The 18,772-nt window shown below is 34.0% G+C and overlaps 1 protein-coding gene across 1 annotated transcript in view; it reads left to right on the forward strand.

The window, feature by feature from the left end:
- LOC120335291 (WASH complex subunit 5-like) overlaps window positions 1-16,212 on the forward strand; it is a 28,872-nt gene extending 12,660 nt beyond the window's left edge. The window contains exons 8-26 of the mRNA XM_039402781.2: window positions 1,748-1,919; window positions 1,998-2,122; window positions 2,671-2,800; window positions 5,116-5,264; window positions 5,799-5,932; window positions 6,523-6,709; window positions 8,352-8,492; window positions 9,246-9,431; window positions 10,236-10,313; window positions 10,789-10,890; window positions 11,742-11,866; window positions 12,507-12,590; window positions 12,836-13,017; window positions 13,310-13,496; window positions 13,950-14,096; window positions 14,583-14,662; window positions 15,604-15,760; window positions 15,859-15,946; window positions 16,033-16,212. Of these exons, the coding sequence (XP_039258715.2) occupies window positions 1,748-1,919; window positions 1,998-2,122; window positions 2,671-2,800; window positions 5,116-5,264; window positions 5,799-5,932; window positions 6,523-6,709; window positions 8,352-8,492; window positions 9,246-9,431; window positions 10,236-10,313; window positions 10,789-10,890; window positions 11,742-11,866; window positions 12,507-12,590; window positions 12,836-13,017; window positions 13,310-13,496; window positions 13,950-14,096; window positions 14,583-14,662; window positions 15,604-15,760; window positions 15,859-15,946; window positions 16,033-16,092 (2,514 nt within the window). The 3' untranslated portion in view covers window positions 16,093-16,212. The remainder of the gene's footprint in view (window positions 1-1,747; window positions 1,920-1,997; window positions 2,123-2,670; window positions 2,801-5,115; window positions 5,265-5,798; window positions 5,933-6,522; window positions 6,710-8,351; window positions 8,493-9,245; window positions 9,432-10,235; window positions 10,314-10,788; window positions 10,891-11,741; window positions 11,867-12,506; window positions 12,591-12,835; window positions 13,018-13,309; window positions 13,497-13,949; window positions 14,097-14,582; window positions 14,663-15,603; window positions 15,761-15,858; window positions 15,947-16,032) is intronic.
- The last annotated feature ends 2,560 nt before the right edge of the window (window positions 16,213-18,772 follow it).

Here is an 18,772-nt window from a genome sequence, read left to right on the forward strand (position 1 = left end):
TCTAAACATATCTTTATTATATTGCACTTGCAACTAGTTGTGTCAGCTCTTGAGACAAATCTAAACATGAAAGATGGAGCTCAATTATTTTTCCATCTTCAAATGACCACCCTTTAGTATTTATAATCAGTTTTTAGACTAAATAAGATATAAAATTTACCTCAGATTGCCTACAAATTAGGTTCTTATTACCTGTCCAAACTTTTCAAATTGATCTACTTAATCGTACCAACATTTCTAACTTCAATATATATATTTTTGTCTAACCTACATTGACACACAATACTACATTACTTCTCTCTCTCCTACGCATGAAATTTGGCTACATATTAATATAAAGTTACAATATATCGACACCATAAAATATCAACTATCCAAAGCATTGAAAAATTAATGTCAACCTTTCAGCAACATCCAACAATGTTTGATGTGTCATCAAACTTGAGTGCGCTTCTAAGAACTGAGTTCATCCAAAAACCTTTTTCATACTAATGAAACTTATACTTTTTTTTGCTCTTACAGAACTCACAATAAATTCCTCAGCTGTGTATACATGTGATACCAAGCATTTGCTATTGTTAAAATGCACATCTCATCTATGACCCATACTATGACAAAATGAGACAAAACTCTAATTACTTTCAATCATCATTTTCTTGACGCATTTCGCTAATATAATATTAATTAAGGAAAACAAAAGGTTTAAAACCCAACGAATCTCTTTTTTTCTTCAGGAAAAATTTTTCAATCCTTCAAAATTAATATTTAATTTTTAAGTAGGAACTGTTGGTGTCATTTCTGTCACTCTTACCAAGTGTTATGAAGGGATTTAGGAAGATCATTACATTTTAATTAGCCTCGTTGACAATGTCTGCTATTTGAGGGAAATCGAAAATGTATATTGATGATATTCAACTGTTGTTTTTCTAATACTCTTGTATTTGGTGTGTTAATTTGTTTTATTAAAAATATGGTAATTAGTTGAATAGTTATAGCTAGCCATCGTGTCTAACTGCCTCTCAAAATTTGGGTTGCAACAAAATATCTTTTCTTTAAAAAAAGCTTTTCGTCAAGTAACTTGTTATTTAGTGAAATTTTAAAATTATGATTTAAATCATATTTAAGAGATATTCCTAATGAAAATACTTTGCAGAAAGTCGGCAAGAACTAAATTTAAATATTTCATTATGATTTTTCTTAAAAAGAAAAAAAATATAATAAGAAAAACATAACTGAAATTTTGAATTCAAAAAACACCTTAAATAGAATATGTTGACAACAAATGTTTTTTAATTCCTGAAATCAGTGTTGAATCATTGACTCGACTCAACTTGGACCTAGTCATCTTTTTCGAAAACTTTTGTCACTCAAGACATTTCAGTGAAACGGCTCGAACTCGTCTATCTCCAGAATTAGGATTTGAAAAGAACTTTTAGCAAGTCTTTGAAAAGTGAAAAAAAATTGGTGAAATATCATTTGCCACAAATAATACTGCTTGATTTTATGGGACTCGTATTCAACCTGAGACTTGAAAGATCAGTACCCAGCACAGTCTTGAACTCTGTGTATATAATAAATTAATAATACTTATTTTCGTATTTCGCCGATGCCAGAAAAATAATGCTAGAAATTAATTTGGGACCATACATCCCTAATTATTAATGGTTATTTTCAAATAATTTCATTAGAATTAATAAATTAGCCTCACTTCAAAGAAAGAAGTATAAAAATACATAATTTTTTCCAGGGTGCAAAACATGCGACAAGATTGAAACAACTCATGCCACAGATTGATCATTTTTTGAAAGAAGGAGTCTTAACTGAAGATTACGTGCTGGACAACATTCCCAAAATCATGAACTGTATGAGAGAATGCAATGTGAATTTGCGATGGTTGATGCTGCATACTGTTAACACTCGTATGTTTGTTAGTGATTTTACTAATGACTCGTTTTGGATTTAATAATAGCAAATGTAAAATATAATTCTATTCACAGGTCTGGATCATATAAAGAAATGCAAACAAACTCGTGACATTGTCATCAACTCATCTGGCATTAAAGCTGGACATATTTTTCAACTTATGCTCAGCACTGCTCAGCTTGAACTGAAGATGACTGATGTATGTTTGATTTTTATTGTATACAACACTTTTTCCCCACCTTTCGCTGTAAACAAGGTCCACTGATATCTAATGATATGCAAGGAGCTTTTATTTTTGGACTAGAATCGCTCCTGGTTCGGAATTGCTTACCCAATTCCTTACACCCTGGGTGAGGTGGGGGGGATGGGATTTGAACCCAATATGTGTAATCTGCAATGTTAAAACAGTTAAATCCAATGCTTTATAGGTCATCATGCCTTCCAGTCACTTTTTTTTATATCTGTTGCTATGTTAGTAGTGGGCGTAATATGGTTATGAGTTTTACAAAAGTTTAAATTTAATTTACAGTACAGTGCTTGATGCAATGCATAAAATATACTTAATTTTGTTTGTTTTTTAAAACTAGTTCTGTGCTAAGCTGGAAGTAATTATTTCAAATGAAGACCGTCAAAGTCAATTTCCTTCAAGAATCACTTAAAGTCATGTTGGAGTCACCTTGCTATTAACAGAATTTTTGGCAACAAGAAAATCTTGTTTTACCCCCATATTTTTCTGACTTTTTTCAGATGTTCAAGAAAATGTTGAAGGAGAAGGAAGGGAAATGGGAGAATTACAAGAAAGAAGGAGTGGAAAGGATGAATGAATTAGCTGAAGTTTTCTCCGGAACTAAACCACTAACAAGAGTGGCAAAGAATGGTATATTTCATGTATATTTTATTTAAATAGACTAGTTGAAACTAACATTTGCTCAAACTGATGTAACAATTGAATTTGAAACCTAACTTTAGGCTTTGCAATAGTAAGTTGAGTGTATTTAGTTAAAGAAACTAACATTAACATATTGACAGCTTTGAACCAAAAAGGTGAAACTTGAAAAAACTATTTTGAGCAAATGAGTAAAAATATATATTTATGATTTCTGAATGCCTCTTTTTATTCAAATACGGTACTTTGGCAAATATTGATTCTAACATTGCTTTAAAATCGGCTTGAACAGAATTTATTTCTACATACCGTATTTATTCGATTATAACGCGCAAAATTTTGAACTGAATTTTAGGCAAAAATCAATGCTGCGCGTTATACACGAGGTCTGAGAAATGCGGTATTGAAAATGTGGTTTTAAACATCTGAAACGTGCGTGCGCTCGCGCATGCACATTCTAATGCAGGACGATTTCGTGCAAGCACATGCACATGCGACAGCTCAGCGTGCGTTTGACATTCGTGCAAGCGTTCGATTTCGTGCAAGCACACGCACATGCGACAGCTCAGCATGCGTTTGACATTCCCGCTGCGTTGAGAATATTTATTTGCCATTATCGTACTGTACTGTAGATACCCATTATATATTACCCATTATCTATTATGGCAAGACAAAAACGTTCTGCATATAGGGCTGCATTCAAACTGGAGGTTGTTGATTATGCGGAAACTCATGGAAATAGAAAAGCTTCTAGAGAATTCAATGTACCAGAGACAAATGTCAGAGATTGGAGAAAGCACAAAGTTGTTCTAAAAGATATGAACAAAACAAAGAAAGCGCAGCGAGGGAGACAAGCCCGGTACCCAGAGTTGGAGAAGGAGCTTTATGATTGGATAGTTGATCAAAGATCTAGTGGGTACATCGTCACTTCGCTCCATATTAGACTCCGTGCACAAAAGATTTGCAAAGATTCAACCTCTAAAGCATCTAATGGTTGGGCACAAAAGTTTATGAGAAGGCATGGACTTGCACTACGCCAGAAAACAAAAATTGCACAAAAGTTGCCTCAAGATTTAGAAGAAAAGTTGTTGTTTGGTGAATCAGAGACTGAATCCGATTTTGAAGAGTTTTGAATTACTGTGTGCTTTTAATAAATTTTTTGTTCATGCTGTGAGTTGTTACCTTATGTGCTTACCAGTAGTTAGTAGAGAAAAAATAAAAAAAAGAATTTTATACCAATTTTCATTCAAAATTTAAAGGTGCGCGTTATACACGAGTGCGCGTTATAATTGAATAAATACGGTAATTTTATCAACATTCACCTTTTTGTCTTGAACCCCGCCACCTTATGAGAGTATCAAATTAAAGGTTGCAGACTTGCAGTAAATTTCAATGACATTAGACGGCATTATATAAATATTCATAATGTTGTGATAATTCTCATCAATAATGCATTTTTCAAAATATAGCAGAACTTCATCATATTTTGCAAAAGTAAACGGATTTCAGCAGATTTTTATATTTAAATATTTCAAATATTTTTTATTTTATTTTTCGATATGAATTGCTACTTATATTTTGGTTATACACATAAGCTTGATGTCTTTCGCAGATTAAATGACTATTTCAATTTTTCAAAACTTATTTTAGTTCATAGTTATTAAAATCAAAATTAGTAATATGGTAAGATTATCAGTTTACAAAGAATTTCATTTGAGACTCTGCACAATTGTTATGTAGCATTCAAACCCTTTCATATTTTCTTAACTCTCAATTAGTGTGAAAAATAATCAAAACAGTTCGTGTTAACTGTTAAACTTATTCTAAGAAATATTGTCTATGAATATAAATAACCTATGTTAGCTTTTAACCAGTTTAGAATATATATTCAAAACTTCACATCCAAAGTATTTTATTCAGAAAATATTCGGAAAATCAAATTATTAGATTTATGGCCAACACTACATTTGATCATTGGGTGCCCCTGCTCCCGTAGTATGTTAACCAAGATGGCAGACACCAGAACGTAGTATGTGTGCCAGGTTAGGGTGAGGCCATAATTTCAGGTACAAATATTGCGAGAGACACTGGCTAGGCCCCACACTCATAATAGAAATAAAATATGGAAAATTGGAATAAAATTATGGCCTAACACTAACCTGTTACACATACTACATTCCAGTGTCCGCAATCTTGGTTCACATACTACAGGAGTACCGATCATTGTAATCATATACAAATGAATAATACATTACGATCAAAAAGGTTCCAGATTTTTGTGACAGATAAGTTCATATTTTTTACAGATCATCTGAAAGCTTGGTTTGAACAAATGTCAAAACAGATTCAATCGTTGGAATATGCATCGTCCACATCAGCAGGTCGAAAAATTGTTCAATTGATGCAAGCATTAGAAGAAGTTCAAGAGTTCCATCAACTTGAAACAAATATGCAGGTGAAATTGGATTTTAGAATCGTGCACTTCACAGTGTGCATACATATGGATGAGAATTGTAAATGTATCTATGCTACAAATGGTTAAGAAGATTATTTTTCAAATTGCAATTGGCAATTGCAGATGCCTAAATAATTATTTTATGAAACTTCAAACAAACTGTTTGAAACACTGATGTTTAGCACAGATCTTTGAAATGCTTCCATTCAATAGTTTGAAACTTGTGTTTATAAATGATTTTTTCATTTCTTTATTCCTAGCGAGATACTGTATTATCAGCTGGTATGTAAGGCGCAACTATTTTCGAAAGAAGCAGACTTTACCCAATTTATGACAACATGGGTGTGTGTGGGGTTTGAATCGAGTATCTTTAATCTGCAATTGATATTCAAGTCCATCATTGTACCACTGCATTTCTGGTGTTCATACAAAAAAATAAATTCAATCAATGACCATCTATGTACCGGTAATTGTTTATCCAATTGCTTTGGTCAGTAAGTATATATGTCAATGTAACGTTCTTTATTATTCTAGGTCAAACAATTCTTAGCTGATACTAGATCATTCCTGCACCAAATGATAAGAACCATCAATATCAAAGAAGAAGTTTTGATCACCATAGAAATAATTGCGGACTTGTCGTATGCATGGATGATTCTAGATGAAAAGTAAGTTTGCTAAAATATGTGAAATATATTGGAAGTGCTGGTGTCTGATTACTCCTATATTTAGAATACATACAATTTTGAATACTAGTTTTGGTTGATTTTCTGTTGTACTTGTAACCTCGATTAAATTTCCTACTTTTTTACACTTGGCACAGAATGGGTACTCCCTTGAATAAAGATGGCGGACACCCGAACATAGTATGTGTACCAGGTTAGGTTTAGGCCATAATTCCAGGCACAAATAATACGGGAGTCACTTGGCTAGTCCCCGAAACCGTAATAAAAGTATAACAAGAAAAATTGGAATAAAATTATGGCTTAACCCTAACCTGGTACACATACTATGTTCTGGTGTCTGCCTTCTTGGCTCACATACGGGAGCACCCCAGAATGTATATTGTTTTACAGTGCAAACGAGGATTTGTGTATAAATTATTATATTGTATTATTGTGGATATATATAATATATTTGATACGCATCTATTCAGCATTTTACCAAATTCATATTTTTTGTCATCTTTTATACTAATTTAATATGTTTTGCATATGCTGAATTTGACTCAAAGGTATTTTCCATCGTTTTGTTCTAGCTACACTGCTCATATGCAAGAAGGAATAAAACAGAATCCATCTCTCGTTATCAAATTACGAGCAACATTCCTCAAACTTGCATCTGCTCTTGAACTTCCTTTGTTAAGGATTAATCAGTCAAACAGTCGAGATATGATCAGTGTATCTCAGTATTATTCTGGTGAACTTGTGGCTTATGTGAGAAAGGTAAATTGTTTTCTAGTGGTTTGCCGATAAATATTTTACATCTGACAGGTTCTTGCATCTGTAATGAATCATTGGTTATCTATTTTCATACCCGACTCGAATCTATATCAAGGTTTATCGAACTATTTCTATCTCTGATGAATATGCGAAATCCTCTCCTATTCTCATAGTGAACTAATGCCTACTTAGGATGCTGCTCTCCTTAACTGGATATAAATTGTTCAGACTAGGATTTTTCTAGCCAACTAACTTAGGTACTCCCTGGCCTTAGTATGTGTACCAGGTCAGGGTTGGGCCATACTTTTATTCAGATTTATCATTATTTTAGTTCTATCATGAGTTCAAATACTGTTTGTGTTAGCCAAGTGAATATACCCCCTGCCCAAAGGTTTCCGTCCTTCTACACAACTTGGAATAAAGTAGGCGAACAAAATTAGTTACCTCCATATTGGTACACATAGCAAGCTTCTGGAGGGTCGTAACATTTTGTATTCGATAACTTGTATTAAGAGCCAATGATCAGATTTAAAATAAGTCCATGGTTTTCATAGTTTTTTGATATGCCGTGTAACAGTGACATAAATTATAGTAATTTATTACTTGGCAAAAGCGTATCATTGTTTGTCCATTTTTGGATGACATATTGTAAAGCAATTGCAGAAAGCAGAACAATCCCTTGTTCCCTCAATCTATCTTTCTATAGCAGTGGTTCTTAAACTTTTTCGAGCGCGACCCAAATCTGAGTTTTATGAATACTCGCGACCCAATCCTAAATAACGCAAAATGTGTTTTTAATGTTAGTACAGTTTGACTCAAATACAGACAACTATTTATTAGAAACAGTCCATTGACTCAGTGAGATTGATGAAACTGAAATTTCCTTTTCATTATATCTTCAATACACAGCTCTATTTTAATTAACGCAATACGCAAGTTGTCACGGATATCGAGGCGATTGCGAGCTTAGTTTTGATAACCGTCAGTACCAAATATCCTCGCTCGCACAAGTGCCTTGTCGCGAATTGTAGCAGAAAAGGCGTCCGCTGTCCGTCGCAAACACGACATCCTAGCTGGCCTTCGGTATCTCTCGCAATATACAACTTTTTACTCATCAGATGTGCACACACTGCTTCGTTCGCGGTAAATGGTGCCTTGAGATGAAGTCACATTTTCTCTAGATATTGAATAATCTAATGTTGAGAAGCGAGCTTTTTCATTGCGTCGTCTATTACAATTTACATTACCAAATAGACACCCATTTTTGGTTATTTTAATCCACTAAGGCGACATTCCACGCGGTCAACACAACGACAAGCGACGTGCATGGTTACCGATACCACAAAAATAATACACATGACTGGCATATCAGAATTGTGATGTAACAATGAGCTTAAGACAGTTCTTTCCGTGAATGAAATTTTATATTTCATTATTTTTAAATACCAGAGTTTAGAAGCTAAATTGAAACATTGGGAAAGCTGAAAATTCGTCCTTCTCCTCTTAGATTGCCCTTGCATTGACGACCTTGTTGCGACCCATTTTTAAACCTTCCGCGTCCCATGTTTGAGTCGCGACCCATACTTTAAGAACCACTGTTCCATAGGTTAGTTATACCTGCTTTTTGATTTGCTTTTACTCTTAGGTGCTTCAAGTTATTCCTCGGACCATGTTCAGTTTGTTGGCAAACATAATCAAAATTCAAACTGAACAAATTCGTGAGTTACCAACAAGACTGGAGAAAGATAAAATGAGAGAATATGCCCAACTAGAAGCCAGATATGAGGTTTGAATTCTTGATTTTGAAATTGATATTCTTGTCTTTTCTACTTTTTTATCTTCTTGCCCATCATTCACTTATTCGTGATTAAAGATTTTTCAATACGAATAATGATTAGTAAGGTACTCCCGTAGTGTGTGTACCAGGCTAATGTTAGGCCATGATTTCATCCCTATTTTTCTTATTTTAGTTCTGTTACGAGTCCCGGGACTGTCTGTGTTATCCAAGTTAATCTACCCCCTGCCCATAGGCTTCCGTCCCTTTACACAACTTGTTATAAAGTAGCCGAACAAAATTACAAATTAGTTACCTCCATATTGGTACAAACACTTCTGGAGCGTCATTAATAAAATGTGCTGTTGCTGACTTATTATGAACTTTTTATGAAATAATTTCAGATCTCTTAATTCGTTTTTCAATATGCTTGATCGTTATTAGTTCAATATTCAAAAGATTTCCAGCTACAGATATGCACAACTCACATTCAAGATTTAATTGGATTAGTTTATATTGTGTTCATAAATTTGTATTGCAATGTCACTGAAGAAATAACTGAATAATATTAGTAAAACTACACTAAATACAAACTAATATTTTTATGTTTTCACTGTGAAACAAAACAACAAAATTACTCTCCAGGTGGGAAACTGCATATTTGTAAACAAAAAATCTAGAACACTAGGATATAAATTACTGCATATGATTCTAAATTGATATAATAAAATTTATGACTTATTAGACAATTAAAAAAATTTTCAGGTGGCCAAGCTAACTCATGGAATATCAGTTTTCACTGAGGGTGTTCTGCAGATGAAAACAACATTAGTTGGTGTTATAAAACTTGATCCTAAACAGTTGCTAGAAGATGGAATACGTAAAGAACTTGTTCAGAAAGTCGCATATGCCATGCATCAGTCCCTGATATTCAATCCTAAAACTAAAGGGGTAAGTTGGGAATTGATTGTAGACTGGGTACTCCTGAAGTATGTGAACCAAGATGGCGGACACCGGAATGTAGAATGTGTACCATGTTAGGGTTAGGGCATAATTTTATTCAAATTTTCCTTATTTTAGTTCTATTAGGAGTTCAGGGACTAGCCAAGAAAATCCTGTAGTATTTGTACCTGGTATTTAGGCCTAACCCTTACCTGGTACACATACTACGTTACGGTGTCCGCCATCTTGGTTCACATACCTCATGAGTACCCTAGACTTCATGTTCGGATACAGTCATCTCAATTTGCACTGTAACCTTGTATTGACTTAATATTGCATTCACTAAGACTCTATAATTCACAATATCAATATATTAATTGATTAGGTAATTTTACCTTTGTGAGCATGCCCATATTTATTATGCAACTTGAATTTGTCATATAACTTAATTGGGTAATCACGTAGTATGTGTACCAGGTTAGGGTTAGGCCATAATTTTATCTCGATTTTCCTCATTTTAGTTTTATTACGAGTTAGAGGACTGTTTGGGTTAGCCAAGTGAATATACCCCCTGCTCATAGGCTTCAGTCCCTTTATACAACTTGTTGTAAAGTAGGCGAACAAAATTAGTTACCTCCATATTGGTACACATACTTCTGGAGCGCTGTTATATTATCTGCTTTAAATTTTAAAGAATAATTTTGTTGTACCGAAGCATATGGTTATTCTTGCTTGATATGAAGATTCTTACTTTTGGAAATTGTTTTTATTGAACTTTTGACGATTCTTATCTGACTATTTATTTATTTTCAGCCTAGTGAACTCCTTCCGAGGCTGATTCAACTTGAAAAAACAATTGATGGTTACAAAAGATCATTCGAGTACATTCAGGTCAGTAATGCCTGTTCTGTACTGTTAACCATCCAGAATTTGTTTACCATTTTTTTGGTTTTTCCTTGTCTTTTTGGCCATTTGTGATTTTCGTAATGGATCTTGGCGGTTTGGGCATTTTGCTGAGCATTAAAAATATGTTGATCTTTCTGATTACTCTGTGTGAGTTGGCAGGAGAATAATTAAGTGCAAAAGGATTGCTGGCCTTTTCGCCATCATAGAGGGTTTGTATAACAACTGCTGGATAGTTATGGTTCATCAACCACCACAGTCATAAATTGTTAACTATCCACATACCCGACATGGAATTGTAACTGGACATGAGGCCCAGGTTTAATTGAGCAAGTCTTGTCAAGTTTATATGAGAATCCTATCCTTCGTTACTCGTCTTAATAAAATCATTTTACGTTTATATTACATAGTTGCTTTACATAGCCCTGTTCATTGCAATCACTTAAAAGTTCTTATCATGCAGGATTATGTTGATGTTTACGGGTTAAAGATCTGGCAAGAGGAAGTTTCGAGAATCATTAATTATAATGTGGAACAAGAATGTAACAGCTTCCTCAGGCAGAAGGTATTTTAATCAATGCTTTTGTATTCATTACCTATGCTTGCTTGTCGTTTTTCTGTTAACCAATTACCATTTACTGCAACAAACGGTTTACGTTATTGAAAACAAGTTATCAAATTCTCTAACATGCTTTATTCTTGTTGCATGAATATTTATGATATTATTAGTGTAATGGGAAGACTGAAGGCGTCAATATTTAATTAGTTGGGCCTAGTGCTCAAGCAGTAGACAGCTGTGTTGGCATTGCCTTAGTATGAAAGTTTAATGTTAGTGTGTCACTTAGCATAGTTTGCATGATTAATGATTAATACATTTAATATAAGTAATAAGTTCTCGGATTTTTAACGTCACAATGACTTAATATTAATTCCTAATATCTTCAGTTATTTTTTTTATTTAGGCGTAATTTGTTCGTTTATGTTTTCAACGTACTTTGTGTTTGTAAAAAAATAAAAAAAATTGAGAACATTTGAATTCTTTCAACTAAGCTTTTATTGTGGAAAACCTGATGCGGCCCAAACCCACCCAGACTCTGCCCCCAGTGGCCCCTAGGTAAATTAAGTTTGAGACCCCCAGTATAGAGCCATGTTCTGGGCGAAAGGTGTGAATAAGCATTGTATACGAAAACGGCCTTTTTAATGCTGATTTTAGAAAATATACCGTGATCATAAACAAATATACCGGTATTTTGCAGCAAAATAGTTACGGTATGTATGTATATAAAAAATTAGACATGAATCATTTCTATAACCAAACTAGAAAATTCAAAGACAAAAAAATTCCGATCATTTGAAATTTGCATTTCAAATTCTGTTTATATTTATTAAATGATTAAAAATAATATTCAATCACAGGTTCATGATTATGAAAGCGTATACCAGTCAAAAGACATCCCGATTCCTCGCTTTAGACCCGTGGATGGATCGGTGAATTTTGTAGGACGCTTGGCAGTTGAAATTTTGCGTATCACTGATCCAAAGTAAGTGAAACTTGTACTTGTTATTGTCATTTACAATCTGGATTTTGATTTCTAATATCATTTTAATTTTATTAGTTTGATGCTAATTGTGTATTTCAAGTAGTTAGTCATTCCTCATGATATGGCCGGGACATCTCATATCAAATAATCATTTTTGTTACAGTAGTTAATAAATTCGCATCTCATACTATTTAAACCTAGAAATTTTTCAAATCAAGAGTCAGTGAGTTAGTTTTGAAAGCTTAATTGGTGCTTATCTACCTGTATTCATTTCTGCAGTATTCATATTTTCATTATATAATTAAATATATAAGCATATACATTGAAGGGACTCAAAATTATAAGAACAGGTTCTCTACTGCATCAAACTCCAACAACTGGTTCCCTAATTTCAGAAAACTATGCTAAACCTTTAGCTCTATCACAATACAAGAACATGATGTAACTGCACATAATAGAAACAACCAAACTCTTATTTATTTACTAATGCATGTCACTACCTAAGGTACTCACTAGTCGTCAGATGTGGTGCACATTACCCATTCACAAAACATCTAAAACAAGAAAATGATGGGTCATCACAGACCATTTTTTTACACTCCTGATGCCTAAATATCTATTTTTTGATTTAATTGCACAGAGTAACTTCGTACGTTGACCTTCTGAACACTTGGTATGATCTGAAGACCAAACAAGATGTCATCGATAACAAAATGTTTTCGAGGTATTTACTTTGAAACTCAACCATATAATTTATTACAAATTCATTTGATTTATTTTATTTGCAAAATTGAGTTCTGTATAAATTTGGATAGATATTTGTGATAGATATGTTCGGATTAACTAATCATTAAAATAATATATAGTTGCCTGCAGATATATTTATAGTAAGTACATACGCATCTGAAAGCTTGGATCCGAGTTTCATATACATTTATGTGTGGGAACATTTTTGTTTTTTTCTTTAAGAATCCAGGCCAGCCTTGGAACATATGGTTTGAGTGGATTGGATAGATTATTCAGCTTCAAGATAGTTCGGGAATTACAGAATTTCACTCGTTTCCTGCATGTGAATGTTTGTAGAGATAAAACTATGATGGAAATGATGAGTGGACTCACCAAAGCAGTCAATCCTGTTCGAGGCCTTGTTGGTAAGAAATGAATTGTGTAATACCGCTTGTTTTTCATACCCGCAATAGGGTCTACGCCTCTTTAGATAAAAGAAATCAAAATTGACATAAAATTTGATTTCTACAAAATCACTGGCAAGTAGGCATGGTTATATATTCAAGTATCTATGCTCAGTTATTAACTGCTTTTACTGAACATTATTACCAATTGAATTAAATTAGTCTAAATAGACTGTTAGGTTCTTACATTACTGAATGCCAGGATTAACGTGCTGCATTGTGCATTTACTATCGACTATTTTATATTCTTCAGAGAATCCTCTTAAACTGTATCCAACTGTGCTTCAAAGAATCAACAGGAATTACAACAATTCATTTGTTGATGTTATTCTTCGTGTTGGACAAATTCAAATTTTACGAAGACAGATTGCTAACGAACTTAACTTCTCTTGTAAATTTGACTCCAAATTTCTTGCTTCTGCATTGGATACAATGAACAGGTCTGTATGTTACTAGTTACTATGCCGTGACAACTCAGGTTATGCCACTAAAGTCTTGTATTTATAAAAAAAAAAAATTCAGTACTTTTTATACGGTAAATATGACTTTTCAACCTTGGGATACAATAGACTAGCAAGACTTCAGCCAATCTTTGAAAAGTGGCAAACACCACTGAGCCAGATGTACGAATCCCAGCCTCTGGGGCGTAAGCGTACAAATTTGATTTCTTATTACTGTGTCCCTGACTCCCTGCTAATAATAATTTTTGTATTGTGTTATCTCGACTTTGCAATAGAAAATAAATATTTCTATCAATAATATATCAGCAAATTATTTACCAAATAAACGATTTGTAGTGCCAATCACGTATTGTACTTTATAGAGCATAACAGTAGTCAATGTTCATAATATACTGTATATTGTGTTTATATTTCTTCATCTTTAATATTCAGAGCATTATTGACATCAGTACGAGCCCATTATCAAGATCCAACCAAACCTTATCCCAGTGAAGAAAATCCAATATTATATGAATTGGGATCCTATCTTGATACAGCTGGACTGGGCTATCCTCTTGACAAGATTTACATCACCACAAAGTATGTATCATGTGTTGTGGGTAAGGCTGGACAATGGCTCCAGTTTGAGGGGCGAGCCACTGTATATTCAAATTCATTTTTCCCCCCTCGAGCACAAATGCAGTTTTGCGAAAATGGAACTGAAATTGAATAATAAAAGGGTTTTCATATTTGAAATATGAACTTCAAACCTAAAATTTGGCTTTGAAACTTTCAAATTAATATATGATATTGGGTTAAAAATCAAACTGGAAAGGATAGAATGAAAAATTATATAACCTCGATGATTGAGAGCTGGAGAATCTAAAATTTCAGGTAGCTCCTGGGAGTTTGGCATGTTGCATGTCGAAACTGAAGTAAGGTTTAAGTTCTTCAGTCTCCAATATTTGTCCAATCTGCATTCCCATTGTATTAAATGATTTTCCGATCTCCCGAGTTTTGGACATATTTAGGTTAGGAGACATTCATATCAAACAGAATCTTTAAATTTTTGTTTTTGTTATCAAGGCGGATTCAACATTTCGCTTTATTGTGCTTCACATTCACCATTGCTCAATTGCAAAAGCTTGTCTACAGCAAGTCACTATGTGAGTAATGTTCATTTCTCTAAAGATTGGCATAATCTCCATTTTATTGAAAATCTCATGCAACACATGGTTTTCAGCTCAATAATAAAGTGATCACGTGCTCCTTGATAGATTAAATTACTTTCAAAATCGATACCTTAACTCTGAACAAGGCTCCACGTAGGTAATGGCTCAATAATATGGTCCTCGCCATTCTCAACTATATTTATATCATTTGTTATTTCAGTAATTTTCAATTGGGCCCGAACATGTTTGTTTTTAGCCTCAATCAAGAGACTTGAATAGATGTCATCCACGTTGACTATATTGACGTGTCATAGAGTAAAGTACATTGGCTTTGTAAATTGACTTTTTATAGCTTTGACTCTAATGTTTTCCATTTTCCTTTTAATTTATTACCTTTTTTCATTAAACATGGCACATGAAATAACTGATAAAAATATGTCCAAACACTACTAGATACTTTTATAAAATATCAGGGGCACACAAATGGATCATGAAAATTTGAGAATCACAGTAATTAATCATTGGCTCGCCACCGCATCTCTGATTACCCTGCGTGGGTTCGCAGGTTTGAATCCCATGCGGGGATGATTATGTGCAAGAGGATTACTGGACTCCTCACCGCCGTAGGGTGGTTCACATAAATGCTGTTCGGGTACGGCTTCCTCCACCATCAAGTCCATGCTTCCGAAAACAAATAACTGGCTAACTAATCACATACCAGACCTGGATCCGTAACCGGACGAGATGTCGTGGACTCGTGGTTCGCCATATGATTGAGTCATGTTATCGACTTTCCTCTTTCTGGGGATAAATATGTACCGGTAAATCATATCCTATTTAAAAAAACATTCATTCTACTGCTTACTCGAGAGTTTCCTATTCCCAGCTAAGAATCAAAAGTTGAAGTGTGTATCCTAACTGCTATCAATTGACAGGTGGCCTCACTTGCAAGAAAATAACTGACCCAATAGATGCTCCACCATTTGTTATTGGAATGCATACTCTTCTAAAACAATTCCATCCAGAGGAAACTGAACGATTCCTTGCATTGTTGGGACAATATATTCGATCTCATGTCAATGTGGGAGTAAGGTAAAAAACAACGTTTTTTATTTCATCTAGTGTGAAAAATGCACGATGGTTTCCTTTGCATCCATTTCTAAAACTAAATTGTTTATATTTCCTCTTAGTTCAAAGATTATGGATCTCTCACCTGAAGTTGTCAATTCTCTTGCTTTCATTGAAGATTTTCTATACTATGGAAAACTAGACAGGAAGGTATAGTTTTGTACTCATAATTTGCTAATCTGATGCTGAAAAGTTTACATTGGAGATGAAGTTTATCACCATTTTTATTTTTCTAGGTTCTTGAGAAGCATATACCGGCATATCTGATGGATGAATTTCGTAGCAATTTATCTTAAATTCATATCTCTTGATTGAAGATCATCTGATAGCTTAATCATATTGAATCAGTGCAATATTATGTTATCTCTGTAATAGTTCTATTTAAAACCCAAGATTATACAATATTCTGATCAAAAGTGTGTTAATGCCACCGGTGTTTTATATAAAATACCATGAGAAAGTACTTATCATCCGATCAACATATATAGATTGAGAGCCAGAGATGTGCAGCTGACTTAGGGAAGCGACGAATCCTAAAAGATTCGGCTCGTGTCCGAGTCCAATACTTTTACATAGATCCGAAATAAATACATAAATTGATGGTGTTGTTCGCGTATATTGGCCGTAAACAAAACATTTTGTAAGATGATACTTTTAACAATAAGTCAAAACGCTGCACATAAACACTACTGCTTTCGGGACAATCATCTTATTTAGTTGGCGCTGATAATGATAAATAAGAATACGTAATAGTTGATTGCGATTTCTTTCCATGACACAGATAGGAAACTAATTCAAACGTCGTTGTGAGCGCGTAGAAGGAGTGAAGGGTTAATTCAAGGACTCTCTTTTTACAACGCAATCACTTAAAAAACAACTCGCGGCACATTGGAAAGCAAAAATAAAATTTATTAAAATTAATTTACGACGAATTACGAGTGAGAATTTACCTACGTCTCTCGCTAACAGACCCATGCGATAAATCTTGTGTTATGTTTTTTTGTTGTCTTTCTGCGCCTGTCGTATCGTTTCAATTTCCAATTTTTCATAAACGCCGTCAACACCGCTTTTTTAAATTTAGAAACGTCGAAACAGATAAGCAAGTAAATAATGTATTCTATGGAAATTTAGGTGAAAATATTATTTCGACCGTGTAGAAATGCCATTATTGTCGATTTATTCAAGTATTTAGATCAGTGTTTTAACTCAAAGCTGAGTTAAGTGAATACTCAACTGAATTATTCAGGCAATGACCAATTGGCGGAGTTTTTAATCATCATTATAATACGAAAATAACACGGACACGATATAAAATCAAAAGCATAAAAAAGTCAACTATCAGCTACACATCTGATCCCTGGGATAATATTGTTCGCTTAAAATTGGGACCGTAATTTACAAATTGTGATATATATGGAGGATCAAGTCCTACGCGGAAGATAAAATTAATTTGTGTTGTGAATTCACTCTTTGATAGCTCTTTAACCGCGTACTTAACATCTTCGCCGATGTGAACTCACAATTTTGTCCGAAATATAAAAACCAAACTACGATGTCCGCCATTGCGTGAGAATCAATATTTACTTGTGAATAAAAAGTGCTTTAAAATATAGTTTACCAACATTAACTGGAATATCGGCGGCCGAAACGATCGCGGAGACAAAAAATGATAGGCCATTATGACGAAATTTTGAAATAAAAAACGCGTTGAGGCAACTGAGTTTTCAGTCTTCTATTAAATTTTGAATCGAGGTATTTCACAATCCGGTCTTCGGTAAAAATATCGTCACGCTAATAACCGAATTGCGTAAGTCATTTTTGGCGATTTTGATTTTTTTTATTTATAAAATAGGTATTTGTGTAATGCTGCGCACCTGTTTGTTAACTCAGATTTTATTTTAAGAATTCCGAAACCCATAAAAATGGAGATTTAGTAGGCTATGACATGCACATTTGTGCAATTGTTTCGTCTGATTGAATTATCATTGTTACCGCAGGACTGTTGTGATGTCACAAAGGCAAAATAACCTCGGCGAAGTATTTTCGAGTTTTTGCATCTCAGATTCTAGCTTAGCGCGTATTAATTTGAATTTATACTACAGTATAGGAAGGCGTGCAATTGTGATATTCACTGTCCGAGTCCAATTCACCTTGGTTGGCTTTTATATTGGATGCATTGCTGTTTTATTCTTTATATTTAATCTTAACCTTATTTCGGTGGGTGTGCAGAACGTGTTATATTGATGAAATATATATTTTTAAACATAAAAAACAATGTAATTTAAACTGAATAGCTTTTTTGGGGGATTAGACATTGTAGATACCGAGAATTACATTCGTTTTTAGAATTTTTAGTTTTCAGGACTGGTGCATATTTATAGTAAAGTTGCAAAATTGCGTATGTCCACAAGTCATAGACGCATTTCTGCCTAAGTCACAGTGCGCCATTATGACGTCACATAACTGCGTCATACAAATTAACTTAAATCCGGCTACGATCAAAAAATTGAACCAGTAATCGATCATTTTAATAGAAGTAGTTCAATTTGCACATTGTTTTTTGTTGACCAGTAAACAGGACCGTTGAGGGTCATCGATACTCCTACACGTAACTGTGGAATTTCGCTGTGAACGACGCATACTTTTTAGTTTATTAAACGTCGTCATGAGTTGCACTTTTGACAGACTGTTTTAATTTCACTGTAAGCACCCTGTTAGAAAAATCCTGATTGGATAAAAGAGAGAAATAGCGAGAGAGAATCGGCTGGGCACTCTCGTGGAAAAACAGAACGAAAAAGTTGAATTTTTTGTCGAATGCAGCATCAGTGTGCGATTGACTATCGCGTGACGTATGATATTCCGGACTCATCAAAGACTAGAGCCGAATCCGAGTAATAAATTACAAGAGATTCTGCCACGAATCCGAATCTTGTCGCGTCCCTAGGCCAGTTGTGCTTTATGCTTAATTTTTGCTCT

Source organism: Styela clava, chromosome 2, assembly GCF_964204865.1.
Source record: "Styela clava chromosome 2, kaStyClav1.hap1.2, whole genome shotgun sequence".
Lineage (NCBI taxonomy): Eukaryota > Metazoa > Chordata > Ascidiacea > Stolidobranchia > Styelidae > Styela > Styela clava.